At 36.4% G+C, this 20,049-nt stretch overlaps 1 protein-coding gene across 4 annotated transcripts in view; it reads left to right on the plus strand.

Moving 5' to 3' along the window:
- The window catches only part of L3MBTL3 (L3MBTL histone methyl-lysine binding protein 3), an 86,893-nt gene that overhangs the window by 57,030 nt on the left and 9,814 nt on the right, over positions 1–20,049 (plus strand). For all 4 annotated transcript variants that reach the window (XM_075145813.1, XM_075145816.1, XM_075145817.1 and 1 more), the window contains exons 14-19: positions 345–455; positions 2,030–2,144; positions 5,060–5,162; positions 13,215–13,361; positions 14,729–14,893; positions 18,805–18,896. In XM_075145813.1, the coding sequence (XP_075001914.1) occupies positions 345–455; positions 2,030–2,144; positions 5,060–5,162; positions 13,215–13,361; positions 14,729–14,893; positions 18,805–18,896 (733 nt within the window). The remainder of the gene's footprint in view (positions 1–344; positions 456–2,029; positions 2,145–5,059; positions 5,163–13,214; positions 13,362–14,728; positions 14,894–18,804; positions 18,897–20,049) is intronic.

A 20,049-nucleotide genomic window follows, 5' to 3' on the forward strand; every position in this document is an offset into this window, starting at 1 on the left:
TGTAATACTTCATTCAATACTGCATTGAAACTGTTGGCCAAGGTCTCTGGGAAAACTTTTCTAGAGAATTTAGGAAAAAACCCAACTGATTTAAAATAAAGATCCTTGGATGGGTTGAATCCAGTCCATTCCAGGAGAACCTGGAATCCCAAAGTAGTTACTTTATTTCTCTAGTTTAATAACACTGGTTTGAATGATTTTTTTATACTTGGATTTGTTGGAGGGGGAGGGCAGATTTGAGAAAATGAAGGCAGAAAGTTTTCTATGGATTTTTTGTACTTGAAAATTGTGTGAGATTTTTGAGGGTTTTTTCTGTTTCACATAATACTATTCTTCTTTTCTAGAAACCTTCTCATGGCTTTCAGAAAAACATGAAACTTGAAGTGGTTGACAAGAGAAATCCAGTATTTATCAGAGTAGCCACCATCGTAGATACTGATGACTATAGAATAAAAGTAAGTTTCTCTGTCTTACTGTACTATCCTGCTTGAATGACTGATGAGTACTTTGTAAAACCAAAATCCTATAGTTGTAAAATTAAGCACAGGAAGAAATGAGTCACATTGCTGTGTCCTGCTAAGCTTTTGCTCATCCTTTTCACTGATTAATATGCATATAATTCTTTTGGAAGGGGTTGTTTTATTATCCTCTTAGTTACATTCGCTGACGTAGGTAATTAGAGAGCAGAGTTGAATATATTGGAAAATTGCTTTGGGAATAGTTGATAGAAGACAGTTGTCTATCAAGAAATGTGATGATTTAATATCAAGTGTTGAAGGGCTGCTATGATATTTGTATTAGGGCCCATAAAATATTTGGCCTGGGTTAATTGAATCTGTCTCTATAAACTTCCAGGGAGAGGAGACAGATATAAGTGAGAGATGAAAAAATAATCTTGATCTCTTGTGCTTTGTCAGTGACTTCTGCAATTCTGAAGTTTATATTAATTATGGACTTTAGATTGGATTAATCTCAGATAATGTATTTTTAAGAAATTGCAGTTTTCCAGAAGTTGTATACTTGAATTATTTTTCTTTTATTGTACAAGACCGGTTTACGCTCTGAAGCCCTTAACTGTTAGAAGGGCTAGCATATTCCAGACATCCAGTTAGATGGATATGAAGGATATTTGTGTTTGCAGTTTGTACAGATTTATTAGGCATACCTGGTATTTCAAGCAGGAAATGCAGCTGACATTTCATTTTGAATCTGAATTAACTGGTGGTAGGGAGTCATCGGATCTAATACCTTCATACCTACACATTTTCTATCTAAACTTTAGGTTGGTCATGCAAAAAGAAACCCCAAACAAAAAAACCCCACCCTCTCCAGTCTGATTTATTAAAATGACAGGTTTTATAACTTCTAGGGTGGTAATTTGACTCCATAGCATATGTTGAAAGAGCTCCTTTTGTATGTATCTGTGTGTACGTGCATCCACACATGCGCATGTGAGATATCTGAGCTGTTTACTAGTACAGAGCAAGATATTTAACTTTCGCCTGAAAAAAACACATGTATAGTCCATACTGGTGATTTTTTGGGAAGTCGCGTACTTCATTTTCTCTTCAGTTTCAACTCCTTGTCCTGTATAGCCTGATTTTAGTAAAATTGTGGATAAAAGCCATTTTTTTAGTCCTTTGCTTACTGCTCTGCTCTTCTTAAATCCTGTTCAAACAGGAGATTAAAAAATGTTCAGATTTTTGATTTTTCTGAGAGAGAAAGAAAGCAGAAATTCATGCTTAATTTAAATATTAATGTGAGAACTAAACTTGTCCTGCTTTATTGCTGGGATTTGAGCCTGATGATATAAGACATAGTAAACAACCACATGACACCTCTCTCTCTACTTCAGTGAGAGTATGCCTGGGTCCAGAATCTAATGTACATGTATTTTCTGTGTAACCTCAATAGTTCTCTTAAAGTGACTGCTCTAATGGACATGTAATTTTTAGAGATTACTTAGGGAAACTGATTTCATAGAGAATTTTTCTGATCTAAAATGTATTGTTCTCCTTTTTGATTTTAGGTCCATTTTGATGGCTGGGATAGTATTTATGATTATTGGACTGATGTAGATAGCCCTGATATCCATCCTGCAGGCTGGTGTACAAAAACCGGACACCCTCTTCAGCCCCCACTTAGTAAGAGAAATCACATTGTAATGTAATGATGTTAAAAGGATATGCAAAATAATGTAAATGTGACATTTAGTGCAAAATCAACAGTCAGTAATTAATCATTTTTTAGTAGATAGCTTTATTGACCCTTACTGTAATGGAAGTACAATGTTTCTCTGTATGCATAAGAACCACAGTCAAAACCTGAAGTAATGATAAAGATCTGTTGTGTAAAATCCTGGCCCTGTGGAAGCCAGTGATGAAACTGCTGTGGCTCTCAGTAGGGATAGGGTATCACTCTTAAAATCTTCTGTCCACATCCTCTTGAAGGTTAGTGTGCTTTTTAGCTTAAACTTTGAGTCCAGACTGCATGGAGAAGGCACTCCTTTCAAATGCTGTGGCAAATCCTCAAAACCAGCTAACTTCCTTTTCTTTTTCAGCTGAGCAAAGAGCAGTTAATGGTGTCCACATTGAAGATAAATCTAACAGGAGCATGATACCAATAATAATACTGTATTTACTGGCTTGCCCTCTCTGGGGCTTTTGTTTTACTTGTTGAAGAAGTGGGAGGTCTGTCGTAAATGGGACTGAAAGTTGCAGGGAGAAGAGACTTTTGTGGTAAAGATATCCCTGCCTATGCCATTGTGGTTTTGGATAATGGTAGTGGAATCACTTCAACCAAACTTTGAACAGATGATTTTTAATTGAGTGCTCTTCTCTGGGATTGTTTTATATTGTGACTCTGAGGTATGGTTTCCACAAGTGCTGAGTGTTCACAGCTGTAACTGAGATCAGAAAGAGCTGTGCTTGGAAAATAAGAAATGCTGAGCAATGCCAAGTACTCTGAAAAAATGAAATGTAAAATAAGTGGGATAAGGCACACACAGATTGTGTGAACGTGTTACCTGAAAATCTTAGTACCTCAATTCAGCGTCTCTAAAATGTCAAGACGAAATGTTTCCTATCAAGAGCGTGATCAGAGTATATTCATTAGTTTTCTGAGCACTCCAGTGGTACGGTGATGACTGCCTGTTAGGAAGTTAATCATTCTGCCTTCAAAGTCTCTGAATAGAGTGCCATAAGTGTCAAAGCATATGAGAATATGAGAATATGAATAATGAGAAGGTAGGATGCTGCATATCTGCTTCTTAATCTGAGATGTGCATCCTGTGTACTGAATGAAGGTACAGTCCAGTGGGAAAAAGTAGCCTGTGGCCACATAAATAAAAATTGTATCATACGGCAAAAGAGCTGAATAAGGTTGCGACATTTGTATTACCTAAGATTGGAGAAAAAAAAAAAAATCTTAGCCTAGGTGGGAGTATAAAATACATAAATTCATTTTGTTGGAGACATTAGAAGAAATGAAATACAGATGCCCATCACACACAACACGTCATCTCCTCTAGGTGGTGGCGTAGCAGGCACTGTTCATCTCTTTTAGGATGTGACTGGTGGAAGTGATAACAGTTTTTTGATAATAGTTAAGTTACAAAAACGAAGATGGACAATGTGACAAGAGGGAAAGTGACCATCCATTAAATAGAAAAAGATTAATTAACTGCACAAATACTATTAAAATAAGATGATTACTGAATAATATATTCTTCCAACGATATGAGTTTGTATTATTACTGTAGATTATGGTATAGAATATAGAATATTATAAAAATATTAATATTGTTTCTAAGTAAGTTAAAGTGCATTTCAAGTTTTGTGAAAGGGTTTCAGAAGGAAGGAAGAAAATATTTTGCAAGACACAATATTTTTTCCTCAGTCAATAAGATAGTCCTTTTAATGATGCAGTCCAGATCCCTGTCATTCACGCTAAAAGCTTTGTGTGAACACTAAGTGATGTTATTGATATTAGTCTAGAGCAGTCATCGTTATAGGCATCAATTTTGCATAAAGGTAGAAAAGATAAAATTCTCTGTTCTCTCATCCATTACACCATTTTAAATCCTGTAGAAGTCTTTGGACAGTGTCGTCATAGTGTTGTAATATTAGCATAGTTGGAACATTTGTTAAAAAATGCTTTTGGACTGTCCTAATTACACATAATAATTCTCCATCTTTCATTATCCATCTGCGAGCAAGAACCTATCTTTCATCTAGGAAAATTTATTTAAATATACCTTTTTATGTCAGTGGTGTTATATGTAGTATCAGTATTGTATCTTGTATCTGAGATACAAGTTAATGTACTTTTGAAGTAAAACCAGTACTAGAGAGACAGTGCATGTTTGCAGATGTGCAGCAGGTGTTCTCAGTTTCATATACTGGAGTAAGTCTGTCTCTCACTTGCTATGAAACTATGGCTTATGTACTATGTTTGCTTGAGTGTCAAAGCTAGTTTTGACAGTTACATGCTTTAGTGTCTTTGCAGGCTTCATTGTTGCAGGTTGATGAAAATCAGATAGACACATAAATTCAGATAAGTAAAAATGTCAAAAATCTCCTGATGGCTTGTTTTTTTTGGTAGCATTTTCAGCCTTTGTTTTCACGTCTTGTTCACTGGAAAACTTGAGCTAAAAATGGAGAAGGTCAGTACCCATTACAAACAGATCACTGTCTTCAGGAACAGCAGGATAACTTACTTTGTGCTCTTGCAAAACAACCAGGTTCCAACTACATGTAGTTAATAGGAGAGAAATTTGAAGGCATACAGTTCCTCCAAGATTTGCGTTCTTTATATAGATGTAGCTCTCCTGTAGAGATTTACTCACACAGAATAAAATTATTTCTCCAGTGGATTAGGTTGTTTGAATCTCCATCATGCTTTTGCAGAATGCATTTTTAAAGTACTTTAAAATTAGGTTTTTTTTACTTATTTCTTCTTCATGTTTACTATGATACTCTGGTATTCCTGCATATTTATATAACTTTTAAAGATCAGATACTTTTTTTTAATCTCATATGTAATTTTCCCTGACATGCAGGTCCCTTGGAATTGGTGGAGGCTTTAGAGCATGGAGGGTGTCCCACAGCAGGATGTAAAGGAGTAGGGCACATTAAAAGAGCGAGACATATCGGCCATCATAGGTATGTGCTATGAAACTCTATTTTTATTCTTTCAATTGAGTGATGTGTGCACATGGGTTTTTTTAATTGTTGTTCATAAGAAAACAGATCCAAGCTGGAAAAAAATAGGAAATCTTGTAAACCTAAATATGCAATGATTTCAGTTGCCATGGTGAGCATGCTGAAATAAACATTATCAATCTGTAACTTCATTTCACCAGGGTGTGCTGGGATAAGATTTGTCAAACATCATTTTTTGTCACAATTGATAGATTCAGTTACTCTGTATTTTGTTCCTATGAGGATTCCTCGGCTTGCTGTTCAGATTGCAGAATGTTACAGACAGATATGTATAAAACAATATACTTTGAACCTTTTGAAATATGAGGCCACTGGTTTTATTATGGCTTGGATGTTTTTGTTCTGCTTGGGTGAGGATTTGCTTGTTGGCTTGGAAAAATGCTAAAAAGGAAATTCCAATTGACATATGCCCGAATGACAGCCTGAACAACTTGCTTGTACCTAGTGTTTCTAAAGATGCTTTTGTTGAACACCTTCTGAAATATAATACAGAAATGTGGACATCCCAAGCTGTCCTAGAGAAGAGTTGGCAGAGGGAGGACAGTAGCATGGGAGAATGGAATGGGGGACAGAGAGACAATGACAGAGTAAATGGAAAACGTTTACTAAGTCAAAATTTTATTATTTTTAAAATATTTACAGTATGAGATGAATCCTGAATATTCCAGTAAAGGATATACAGTTAATGTAACATGTTCAGTTGAGAATTAAGTATCATAAATATCATCCTATTACCTTTTTGCAAATTAGAGCTTCCAGAAGTTTTCTTGGAATTTTTCCATTACACAGTCATACAGTCCTTGAATGTCATACCACTTTGTGCTTTCTGCTCTCATATGGTTAGAGGATTGCTCTTTGGTTATTTGTCTATTCATGTTTTTAAAGTATATTATTAAACTACCGTGATCCAAGAGTTAGCTCTGCAATCTTTTCATGGTTTTGGTGAGAGAATTGTGTCCTGTTGACTAGAATTATGCTACAAGATTTTGATGGCGAATCAGCACTGGTTGAAGTCCTGACTCATCCCTAACAAAGATACCTGCCAGCAAAACTCACTGTGTTGTTACATGTTTAGTGTGCAAAAGGCATCTTTTGCTGCAAGAAGTTCTTTCCTATCTACAGCAGAGGTATTGTGTTTGTCTTGTTAGGAGGCAGAAGAACTCCTGATGCTAGTACAAGCTTTATCTCCAGGAAGGGATGTGGCTAGATCAGCTCCAGTCACAAAACCTGTTGCAGTATGAACTGTGGTGGTGGTGTCATGACACAGTATGCCGCATTGCTGTCTTTCAGATTATTCTCATCCTTTTGCTGTCCATGTTTCTTTTTCTCCCCCCGCCCCTCGTTTTTCCACATTCCCTTTTGAAAAGCTGCTTTGCACTCAATCAGTAGGATAACTCCTTAAACAGTCAAGTTAGTATTTAAGAGGTTACCATCCTTCAGTTAGCATATGGTAACCTACTGCATTCATGTTCTTAGTCCACTGCAAATGTGAAGTAAACTAGACTTGCCTAAAAAGCTTCCTGGCTCCTTAGCTGAAACCCATTTTATTTTGTATTCCAGTAGACTGAGTCTTGTATGATTTATTAATGCACCTGATCTGTAAGGCAATAAATTCCAGTTCCTTACTATGTGCTGTCTCAATTACTTAGAATCAGGTGAACATACCCATTCTTAGCCCAAGGCTGAGACTTTTAAAAAAAAAAAACAACAAAAAAAACAAACCATAAGTGAATGCGTCAGAAAAGTTTTTAATTTATGATCTCTCTAAATAAACGTTGGCACTAGAACTCCTAATGTTTCACAGGGGAGGGATGAGTAAGAGCTATATGTCTAGTTAGTTCATGTAGCCTTTGCTTTTATAACTAGATTTTCCATGGTATTTAAAGTTGTTATACTTACTCGTCCTGAATATTAAGAAAAGAAATAAACTCATGGCAATCTATTGTGTTTTATTTTTACTATGGTCTTAGCAATCCTATTATTTGCACATTAACTGATAACTCAAGGGGTTGAAAATATAACCAAAGAGATTTTGTTGATCATAAGACAGGTATTTGCTGTTTCATAGCAAATAAATTAACACCATTAAGTATCTTACTCACTAACTGTATTCGTTTGCCCTCTGTGCTGATATTGTGTTTTTTTCTTGAGCATTTCTGAGATTTGTTATTTAACTGGAGTCTACAGACTTGAGGGACCAGATCACCCCCAAAACTCTAATGTTGTACCATCACTTTTTTCCTGAATTAACAAAGACATTTTGAAATGGGTATAATTATCCACATCAGGTAGCAGTCCCTTGGCTCTTTTATCTTGGCAACGTTGAAATGTATTTAACCATACTTATCTTTTTTTTCACGATGAGGTGCATCGTCTGTCTACAGCATAAATGCCTGTGTGCAGAAAAGATGATAATTTAAAATGCTAAGTAGTTTTGAAATAATTTTGAGAGCTTGTTCCTTAGGAACCAGATGAAAGCCGTGGTGATTAATTATGTAGGGGGTTAAAGCATTTATTTTTTGGAAAAGTTGATGTTAATAAGGACTTGGTATCTATCACTAGTTGATCTAGGGTTTTATGCTGCACAGTTGAAACTGAGACTGATGTGCAGGTTGGTAGCATTATGCAGATCACCTGCATATTTATGATTGTGAATTGTATGCTCTCTGATGTTTAATGCATGCAATAATTTTCAAGTTCAAGCAGTAATGCAAAGCAGTCAGTTGTAAACAGGTCATTAGTGTTTTGGGTCAACTCTCCATGAATAAAGATTTTTACCAGAAACTGTACATGCGTTATGTGTAAGTTGAAGTGAACTGAATGTGCCGTGGTGGAGGCTGTGTTGTAAGAGAACAGCAGCGCAGAAATGCGGGAAGCCTCAGCTCGGCAGGATGTCGCATCTACTCGTTCAGCGTCTGTTGAAGTAATTCTCGTCTGGTTTTGATGCCAGTTTCAAGTTTCATTTTATCTTTTACATAAGGTCATTGGCCCCAACCAAATCTGATATAAGCTACTCTTGAGTCAGGTTTAGGCTGTTGAAGCAGCTTTGTCCTAAAAAAGAATGCTTTGATGATAAACATGCATTGTAAATTGTGAAAGAGAACATTTGTATCACTTGTTTCCAGACTAGTTAAAAACGTTTTCATGAGTCAACTGAAGTAAAGACATCACTTAACAAAAATCCAGCAGAAAAAAAAGAATACATTCCCCAGATGTTGTCAGGACCTTTTTGCTGGCGGTTTCTTGCTAATCACATATCACTACCAGCAGATGCGGTCATCTGGATAAAGGCTGCTCTAGATAAAGTCTAGTACATCAGTTAGTCCAATCTATTTGTTTAACACATCAAGGAAGATAGTTTGAGCAAATCCGGGTGGATTTTCCTGGAGCTGCCATACAACCTCATCCCTTGGCAGTGCTTGGCAATAACCTGCACCTGAAAGGCACCTGAAAGGCAATGAGGAGCTGGGGTTGGTAACATTTTTAACTAGTACAGCTAAACCAGGAGACCTGGCTGTGGCTTCATGCAGGTTTGCAAAATATTCCAAGCAGTCATAAAGACTAATAATCTATATTAAAAAATACTTTAGTATTAGCGTTCTTTTACCAAACAGAGTACCACCTTACTCCTCCTCTTCAGGTTAAGAGAAAATCCTGGCTTATGTTCCCTTCTCATGTGAGGTGTAGCTAAGGCTGAGTAATCCAGTTGACGCTGTGCTTCAGAAACTTTGCATACTACTAGAAGATAGGAGCATCTCCAGATGTCTGGAGAAGACTAAGGTCCATGCCCACCCACCAGTAGCCCAGTTTTATCCTAATACCCTTGAACTTTAATAAAAAAAGATATGTTGTAATCCTACCTTGAGATAGATCTTGAGAGTGATAGAAGAGCAGTTGCAAAATAACCACAAATGGGATATCCTACCTCAACACTTCTGTTCCATTGGACAGTTCTGGAAAGGGCTGATGATGTAAAACCTCTGACTTGAAAATCCCACGCCTGTGATCCCAGGAATTCTTCAGAATGGTATATAAGAAACAGTAATTGGTGCACTGGGTTTTTCCTTTATTGACCTTTCCTGATTTGATAAAAACAGAAGCTTATTTTAATGCTCAGTTTTCACTCAGCCTGTGAAGGACTCTGGAAACAGTGGCTCCCTTTCCTCAGAAAACTCTGTTATGGACACGTGTATTGCCAGCCACTCTGCTGCCATTTCAGTAGGATGCAAAGTGTACTGCAGATAGCTAATTGCTGTGCTGTGTTGATCCTTCAACATTTAGAGATGGCTGATTACTCTCCTTTGGGGGGGGTGGGGGTGGTCAGGTGGTATTAATGTGAATATTTGTTTACTGAAGCCTACTGAAGCAGCTCAGATGATAATTGAGTACCTTCGTGTTGGACTGGTTTCAAAGCTGTGAAGCAGTGCTGGAGGGTGTACAGCCCTGTCAGATGTACAGTAGAGGTTTCACATTGAGTACCTGCTGCTGCTTCTGCTTCTTGCCATTCTCCTCGTGCCTCTGGCAGACCTTGGTACCCCCTAGTCAAGGACATCTGATCATTTTGGAAACTGCCTTCTGAACTGCTGTTTTCAAAACAGTGTGCTAAGGCAAACTGCAAGCTGGAGCAGAAATCCAGGTTTAAGTTGACAGAAGAGTTAAAAATCCTAATTTAATATTAAATAACCTAAACATCAAGACTTCCGAGCCCTTGAGATGAGTTGTCTCTAAAACTTACAGTCCTGTATAAATCGATTACTTTTATTATGTAGGAATAACAAGATTAATTTTTTATTCTTTGTAGTTAAACTGAACTGAAGGCTGGAGGCATTGAGATTCAGGAGGATTTACTGATTGATCCGAAGCCATGTAACTCATACGCAGGTTCATTCATGCTGTGTTTTGTTGAAACAAAGCTAACAGTGGAAACCGTGAGGGTTCTTTTTTGCCCCTAGTAACATCAAAGGACTATCAAGGAGTTTTTAAAAAATGATACAGCAACTCAAATGATTAATTACAAAGAAAAACTCATCTGAATCTAGTGTTCTAAAGCATCGTTAATATTATAACTATTGTTGACTGAAATTGTCATTCAACTTCTGTTTTTCCAGAAAATACTAAAGGAAGAGGCAGTATATAAACAGGCAAGTTCTAATGAAGGGCTGAATTTTGAGGCTTTTTCTTGTTTTTTAATTTAAAACACATTAGTGGTGATGGTAAACAGAAGACCTGCTGGAGATGAAATTGTATTGTCAGATTTCATTGTGGTGTAAGGCTTGTTTAATAATACACAACTGAAGTTAAATATGTTTGTAGTGTTTAGTGTTTCCTTGAGACAACCCTCTAACTATTTAAAAACACTAAGCCTCAAAACAGCCCTGTGAATATAGGAAGCCAAAAGAAGATTACATGCTTTGTCTTATAGCAACGGCAGAACTGAGATTAACCAGTATATTTCTGAGTTTCTGATAATTGTCTTTCATCACAGTGGTATGAGTTTGTCACAGCAAGAACTTAAATCCTACTATAGCATTGGCTCCTTAAAACCTTTTTCTGAATAGAAGCCTGTATCTTTCATCTTGTAGTTCATTTGAAGGGGAAAAAAAGACATCATTGTGATAGATGCTGCAGTATAAAGAATTGAGAATATAAAACAACTTCCCCTCTTTCCTAGTGTTCCTGTTTTCTTCCCCGTATTGCAGTTAATGGTTTTTTGTTCTTTTAAGACATCTGGTAGAGGCTAGTCCTAAGACAGACAAAAGCAGAAGGTTGAAAAATAAATGTAAGTAGAGGTATATAAATAAATATAAAATAAAACGCCAAATTCTGCATAAGAGAAATTAGAAATAAAAGGTAAATGCTCCAAGTTGATTTTTTATTTGTATATTCTGTTCCATGTCTTTAAAACAATTTCATTAACAAAAAATACCCTATTTCAAATGTAGTGCTTTAGAGTCCAGCCACCCATTTGGCTATATCTTACTCGGCTGTGTAAACTCCTGGTATGAAGGTTCTCATGGCAAAAAACTTCAGTGCCCGTATCTCGGAGGAGGTGCTGGGACCAGTTCCTCAGAAGAAGGCAAAGATGACTGTTCTATGCTTCATTAGGTCACCTGGGGATATGGCTGTATATCCCTTGAAAACACTGTACGGGCTGTTGTGGAACAACGTCTGCTTGGAGTGGCCTTAAACAGGGGTCTCATCTTGATTAGAAGAGCAGAAATCGTATTCTACTGGCATGTTTTTTCCTCCATAGTTCAAGTTCAGCACAGCTATACAAGGATTTAAAAAAAAAAAGGTTGATACTGTCTTGTTTTCAAATGAACCAACTGAAAAAATCAGACATGCTGTTGGGCTCCTGTCTTGATAACTCCAGCAAGGACTGACTGACTTGGCCTGTGTAGCCTTAAGGAATTTTCTCCTTTTATGCTAGTGCTGAAAGAAATGTAAATTTTCACCAACTTTTTGTTTATGTTGGTGAGACCAAAATTAGGTCACTAATATTGGCTCAACCTCGTGATAGGTGTTGATTCATACTCACTCTGAATCCAAAGCTTAATCGGTAAAGGAAAAGGAGAATGTACAGCATATTTTGAATAAAAGGCCTTTTTTTATGCTGTGCTTTGTAAAACAAACATGACAATGAAAGCTGTTGTTTTTCTATTTATTTTTTGTAATTTGGAGGTGGCAGGGTGTATGGCTGGCAAGGTAGACTTGTTTATATTAGACAGTTCTGTTTGGAAATCATGCATGTAGAAATCAGTGAAACATTGCAGTGGTTTATGGAAAGGCAGATAGTTATATTCTTGAAAAGAAAATAAGCAAAATCACAGGACATGGTTTTTTTACATTTTACTGTTATATTCTTGAAAAGAAAATAAGCAAAATCACAGGACATGGTTTTTTTACATTTTACTGTTATAGAGGTCCTTGTCATAATACAGGTGAGTAAGAAAGCATAATTTCATATTATAGTTAGTGTCATAGCTCATGAGCCACAGATGTGCATCATGAGCTATCATGCATGCGAGCATCATGTTTAGTATAGCTTCACCTATATCTTAAATAGGGATTTGAAAACTTGAGCATGTTGTTATTCACTGTTGTGGCATATATATACACCTTTCAGAGTTTAGGATATTATCTTTGCAGTGGGAGAAAGTAGCCTGACTAATCAGTTGAACACTGCAGAGCATTCTTCTAAAGACAAAATCCTACAGCCCCATGTATTTTGTGTTGCTGTTCTTCCCTTTCCTACCTCTCGTGCAGGTTTTCTGACTTTGGGAGGTACGACTTTCACATTTGTTAGAGTAATATTTACAAGTCATTATATCGATGCACAGTGTCAAATTCTCTCTTTCCCTAGGTGGAGTGCAGTGAAGTAGTGAGTCTTGAATGATAGGAAAGACTGAAAATACCAGTGTCTTTTAATGGAATATCACAAAATGGCATTTGCAAAGATGGGGCATTTGCTGCAGTAAGAGGATGTGCACCATTCCTCATACTGTGCCCTTGCAGTGCAGCTTCTATGTGAACATTACATAATAGAAATACCCTCCTTCGCAGAAAAAATAACCATAAGAATATTACTTTATTTGGAGAGAGGTGGATATAGTTAAAGGCACCCTTTTGTGTAAAGTACCAGGTATTTATGCATAAAATACCATTAAAGAGAACAGGCAGTATGAGAGAGCAGGCTAAACATTCATCAAGCAATTTTCCGGAATGTATGCTGTAATATAAATGAATACAATTTGTGTTGCCTAAGTTGTTGTCAAAAGGAAATGCAAAAAACATTCAAGTTGAGGTTTTTAATTGGTGGATTTATCAACATTTTAAAGTATGACTACTTATTGCATTTTTTTCCAATCTTCTTTATATTAATTGATTGCATCTGCTTCTAGAAAACTTGTCTTTGATGTAGTTTCATTTGAACTGAGTGAAGTCAGTAGAGTGTCTGAGAATAAGGAGGTATTTCTCTTTTTCAACTTCTAGTGCAGTCAGCTGCCCGTATTCAGAGATGAACTTGAACAAAGAAAGCCTCTTACCTGACCGGTTGAGCGGAGAGATGCCTGCAGCCAGTCCTGTCCCCAGAAACAGAAAAGTGGAAGCAAGTGAAAGATCCACCTCTCCTGTAATCAAGTAATTACGATTGAAGCAATGTCCACGACTAACAGCAGTACTTTATTTCAGTGTTCTGCAATGTAATTTGTAGTTGTGTAATGGCTGAATGGTTTCAGAAAGGCCTGCCTATTTATCTGCATTTTCATTTACAGGGAAGAAATGGTTTCATCAGTACTTATCGAAAAGGTCACTGAGCTGTCAAAGACTGATACTAATTTTACTGTGTATGATTTAACAAGAGTTTGGTTTCATCTTCAGTGTGACTATTTAGACTACTAAGTGGTTAATTGGAATTTAAATTGGATTGTTTGCCAGTTGGTTTCACTTAAGAAAATGATTCATTTGTGTTTCTTCTGTTTGCTGGGGTGGCCTTATTGATGTGACTGTAAATTAATGTTGCTCTTTGAAAAATAGCTACTATAAATTCTGTCGTTATTGTGGGAGTGGGGAATCAAGTTACTGGGAGTGAGTTTTGCAAGAATGATGCTAAAGTCTGTAGCTTCTAGCAGGAGCACTGGGAAAAACCAAAGGGATGTGATACCAAGATGATGATTTTCTATCAGAAATTGCGGACACCAACTCCTGTGCTTATTTTGGGCTGTGGGGATACATAGAGAATTTAAGAAGGAAAGGAAAAGAAGAGAGGCTTTCCATTCTTTTCAAGGGCTGCATTAATGTAAATGTGAAAATGTGAATGTTCGTAGTGAAGATTTCCAGTTCCCACTGTAATGACCACATATTTTCAATAGATGGAATTTTAAATTACATTCTTGGAGACAGTTTTGGCTTCATGCTTTAAAAACCAAAATATTGAGCTGTCAATGTTTTGATTGTTCTTACAAATGTAGGGTTGTAGAAATCTGAAGTGACTTAATTACCCTGGGTACCGTCCCAGTGAAGCCAGTAACAGTTCGAGCAGTGTTTTCTGAGGCAGGGGCTGTGTCAAGTGCTACTTTTTTCGTTGTCCCAGTTAAAAGACTGCATAACATTTTTAAAGGGTCCTGGCTGCACAGCGGTATATCATGGAAGGGAGAGAAGAGACAGGAGGAAAATGATACTCGAAAGTTTTCTTGTGTTACAAATATTTGAAGTGGGTAGCTTATTATCAAAAATAACATTAGGTAAATTCTGTTCCTGTTGAATTGCCTAAACATTTTACCTTTGATTTCATGGGGAAGAGAGTTCTGTATTGTGATTTTTGGAAATCCCAGGTGTAAAATTTTGTTGGTAGCAAGTAAAAACTTCTGTGTATTTCTTCAAACAAACAAACAATAACCTTGTGTATCTTCAGTTACGCTAATGACTCTTTACCCATAGAGAAAGTAAGTTGAACAACAACTCAGCTCCTTTCAGTTTTAAACATTTTGTTAATTTATTTTTAACAGTGACAGAAAATGCCCCAGCCCTGGTCACGTAGGTATGAAATCTTCAGCTCACAATCGATCATCTGGGAAAACTGTACCAGAAACAACAAAGCAGGAAGATGCAGAAAGTAAATCTCCTTGCAAGAAGCCCCTGTTATGTGATGTGAAGGAAAAGAAGGCATCTGGGTAACTATCAGTTCCTTTCAAAGTACGGGTTGTTTGGAGTCGGTCAGTTTAAAATGCAACTTACCAGGCAATGCAGTACAGTGGTTTGTCCATAGAAATCTTGGAAGCAGTGGGGAAGGAGATGGAAGTTCTTCAGCTGTCTTTATATTAGAAACAGGGGGGAAAGGAGTGTCACAATGTATTTAAGAAATAAGAAATGGCGTATCAGAGAGGAGAGGAAAAATACTGCAAGACAGAGAAATTACTGGAAGTTGAGATCCTTCTTCCCTACCTCTGTGTACAAATATGTACATACATTTAAAAATGAGAAGTAATTCCTTAGCTCTCGGGATTTGGAATATCTTTTTGACAAAAAATGACATGAGATAGTTTCCAAGCTTGCACTGGAAAATAATATTTATGGTATAAAAAGGCTATCTTTGAAACTAAAAAGATACAATTCAGTGTTTTTATGGGGATATGTGAGACAGTAGGGTTCCCTACATTTTTAGTTACAGTATCAGTGCATTATTTTATTGGCTATTTTCATTCAGAAATAGAAGACACTCTGGAACAAGAAGTGTCATTTGTTATGTATTTACACCAGCTACATTATCATGTGTTCATAATATATGAACTGTAAGTGTTAACAATAATAGTGTCTTGAGAGACTTTGGGGAGGTAGTATTATATGGTAAATACCTCACCGTAAAGCTGATGATTGAAACTTGACTGTTTTCTTAAGAATCAATTAAATCTTCTGAAACTCCTCTGCAAAATTTTTTTTAAAACTTTTTTTTCAAATCGGATTAACCAGATCTGGCAGTGTTTTATGATTTCCCTTCCTTTTTCCACTAGAATTGTTTTTTTCTTTTCTGAACTATTATTGTTTCCTTTATTCCAAAAACCTATGCTAAATAAAAAATAAAATAAAATTCAATATGTAGCTTTTTGCATCTTTTAAAATTGATCAGCTTTTCTTTAGAACATTCTTTCACATTATTTCAATCAGGTGATATTGTTCAAGTTATATTGAAAAACATCTAGTAGGAGCATCAAGCAGTGTTGATATAATTTGCATACCACAAATAAACAGCATTCACTAATCATACTCAAGTGAATTTAAACAGCAAAAGAAAGCAGAAGACAGTTTCATGTGTACTTTTGAAATAACCTGTGTTAAATAGTTGTCATTCATCACTTTAACCATAGTTGTCGTAAATTCATCTTTTTAGAAATAAACTTTGACTTTACAGACTATCTCTTAAAATTAATTGAAGAACAATTTTTTTTGTCTTTCATTTTTTTAGAGGGTGTTATCTTTATGAAGACCTAAAATAACTAATATGTGTGCTATCACTGCATTGAGTCATTTTCATTAAGAGAATAACAGCCTCGTGCCAACTTTGAACTACCCAGAGGCTTTGCAGTTTGTATTTGAACTGTTTGAATACAGTGATGACTATTTGCATTTTATCATGCAGCTTTCCACATTCTTTAAGTATGCAGCATAGTCAGAGAGGACTTTTAGTTGAAGAAACTTCCTTTGAAAAAGGCATGAAAAATAGTGTTCACAACATTAGGTATATATGAACTGCTAGAGTTATAAAATATTGAGCATCTGGTTATTGCAATACCCAGTGGATCTTTTTACATGTGTATTCAAGGTACACATGCATAATTGAAGACGTAGATACGCATACTTGTGTGTTATTTAGCTGCTGAGCTCGTAGTGTGGATTTAATTATGTTTGACGTCAGTACAGTTGTGTATACCTTCATATTCCAGGTAATCTTTGAAGTCCTTGATTGAGGAACCAACCACATACAAGGCCAACCATGAGATTTATTTTGTTGTGTTAAATCTAAGTGGTACTCAGCTGATCTCCCGTTCACTTACTTCTTTTCTTTCTTTTTTTTTTTTTTAACTAGTATCTGTACATACAAACAATTATACTAGAAAATTTTGGTTTGCCAAAATACGTGTGTAAAAACTGCAGTGTGTCCCTCTGAGATTAAAATTCAAGATAAAAATTACATGCCTACAGCATATTCAATTTTAATTTGAAAGTATCTATATACTATCTTCAGAGTAGCAGAAGAATTTCATTGTAATAGGAATTTCACTCTGGAGATATTTACAATGAAGGAAGGTGAACACTCAGGCTTGGGAATCAAATGATACTGCCTCTTAAAAGAAAACTAAATTTATCTTCCAACCCCTTCCTCAACACCTTCATTTCATGATACTATCTTGTATTTAACTAGTGCGATAAAATTTCTGGATGTATGTTGCTATGAAAATTGTCCTCAAGAAAATAGGAAGATACATGTTTCCTCACAGGTTTTGGTGATCTCTCGTCTTCATGTTGAATTACATTAATCATTTACTTTGGCTTTGGAATTAATTGCACTGCTTTGTAGCATCTTACTTTAGAAGTTTTCTGTGTTTGTGGAGGTTAGGAAAATAATTTTTAAGTAAATAAATGCAGGTGGTATTTCTGAGGAAGATACTGTGGAGAAGTCCTTTGTGGCACAAGAAGGCATGCCTGCTGTATGCATTCCATTGACATTGCTTGTCATACCATTATTATTTGTCCTACCATACTATAAAGGCTGGATTTTCTGATTTGTTTTGTTCATTTTGCACCATTAATAGTGTGTTAAATATATTTCTGTTTATGTCATGAACTTGCAGCTCCTAGCTGATTTATTCCCAAATGCTTCCTTGTATTTAACAGTATAAATTGTATTTAATATATAAATTGTATTTAATAGTGCAAATGTAAACAATGGAATTAAACAGGTCTGTTTCTTCTGTGGATTTGTGTTTTGAGGTTAGCTAATCCTGATGTTTATCAAGGTGTTAGTTCTAGTTTGGCTTTTTATCTGTGTTTGGGACATTGGTAAAGGGATTCTTGTTGACTGCTTCTCTGGTAGATAGTAAAGCATGAGTTCATGTAGTGGGCTTTCTTGTAGTCTTGACTTTAAGATCATTCTGTCTGGTGCCTATTTTTAGAAAATATTCATTATGTACTTAGTATCTCTGAGAGCTCTGCATCTGTGATGGTTTAGTAAGAATTGGCTGAAGTGTTCTCAAGTTCTTAAAGGCAGAAGGAAATAAATACATGCATAATGTCAGCAAGTTCATATAAGCTTCATTTATGTAAGAAACCAGGCTGGAAATACCTTCTGAAGGCAGAGTTTGCAGTTTCCCAGGGGCTGACTTTAAGATGCAAATACACCCACCCCGCTTTGAGAAGTTCTCTTATTTCCACCTCTCTTGTCCCATTTTTCTCAATAGGGGGAAGGTGTTCCCTCTTTGCAAGTGTTTGGGCTGGCAAAGCTGAAGGAGCAGCCACAGGCAGCAAGCAAAGAGCGGCTCTTTTAGCTGGATGAGAAGTAATACAAAAACAGTAACAAAAGCATACAGATATTTTCAGTGGGATCATTAACAGCTGCACAACAGTGTGTCAGTATAGTACAGGAGTTGGGGTGGGGTGGAGATGAAGGTTGGGCAGAGAAAAAGGAGTAGATGTTTCAGACACCTCCTGAAATGGCCTGGATAACCAGTAGGGCTTTGTAGGAGGTGCAGCTATATATGTGCTTTTCACATCTTCTGCCGTGGACACATCCACTGCCTTCATTTTTCCAGTATGTTTTCCAGTTTCAGTTATGAAGTCAAGTGTGTTGGTATGATTTACGTAATCTTAGTTTACACTACTCTTGAGCCTTCATTGCAAAATTCATGTCAGTAGTCACACCATCTGTGTAAGTCAGAAATTAGATCCTTTCTTTTTTGTATTTTATGTTGATGCAACATCCTTTGTGTGGGAATCCTGGTGTGTTAATAGCATTGTTAGCATGAGGTGTCATCATGCTTAGTGATTTTTATGATGTATTAATAAAAAAAGAACATCTTATTTTCCTCAGTGGAGTACTACAAACAAAGGACTCCATAAAGAACAAAGAGTGTGAAGAAGAGGAGACAGAAAATAAGCTGCTCATTTCAAATGAAATTAAAGGTAAATTGGCAGTACTTAATTTCTTTCATATTAAAGTCTGCAGAACTGAAGTGTGATATTCCTTGAAATTCTTCATGAAACTGCGTTGCAACTTATTTTCCACATTCGCTATTTCTTGACAGCAACACTTTTAACACTGTGTTTCTTTATCTTGTAAGCATCAAAAGCTTTGCCAAGAACTTTATCGCAGTTGTGAAGATGAGAGCAAAATGAATATTGGTATAAAAAGTTTTCATTTCAAGAATATTTTTCCACTGACTTTTAAAAATAGGTAATTAAACCACTCTGAGTTGTAAAGGTGTAATGGTCACTTATTGCTTCAAAACTGTATTGAAAGAAAGTTAAAGCATTTACCCGTTATAGGCATAAGGCAAAGTTCAGGTGACTTACTCAACCCAACCTGAGTCTGTTGTGCAGTCTGATATTTCCAGCAGCTCATATGCAGAACAGGCCCTTTCTTTTTCATGAGTGTTACAGAGCGATGGCTAAAATTTTTACTTCACTAAAAAACTGGAGACAGTCCAGTGGAGGGCCACCAAGATTAGGTGGTTGAAGGACTTGACATGTGAAGAAAGGTTGAAGGAATTTGGGAAAGGAAGGCTTGGAGGAATCTAATCACAGTTCTCCCATAACTAAAAGGTAGTTATAGAGAAGGTGGAGATACCTTCTCGTCCAGGATGCACAGTGGTGGGAAAAAAGGGAATGGACGCAAGTTGCTTCAGGGGAAATTCTGTCTGAATATAAGGAAGAAACTTCTCACCATGAGAACAATTGGAATAGGCTGCCCAGAAAAGAGGTGGAATCTCTCTTGCTGAAAATATTTAGGATGTGGCTTGACAGGGCCTTGGATAACTTAGGCTAATGCCCTTAACAGAAGGTTGCATCACACGGTCTCAAAAGGTCCCTTCCGGTATGCATTTTTCTTTGGTTCAGTAATTCTGTGTGGTTGTGTGTACTGCTGTGTCAAAACTCTTGGCTGTTCACTGATCCAGTTGAACAGATTAAGGTAGCTGTTCATTATTAATTTTTATCCTCATTGTTTAGAAAGAATACAGCACAAATCCAGAATGTCATTGTCTTACATTTGATAATTATTTTGCGTGTGTGAAACTTAGTGTGTCAGGCTAGTTATTGGACTGAGTCAGTTCATTGT

This window comes from Calonectris borealis, chromosome 3, assembly GCF_964195595.1.
Source record: "Calonectris borealis chromosome 3, bCalBor7.hap1.2, whole genome shotgun sequence".
Taxonomy (NCBI): Eukaryota; Metazoa; Chordata; class Aves; order Procellariiformes; family Procellariidae; genus Calonectris; species Calonectris borealis.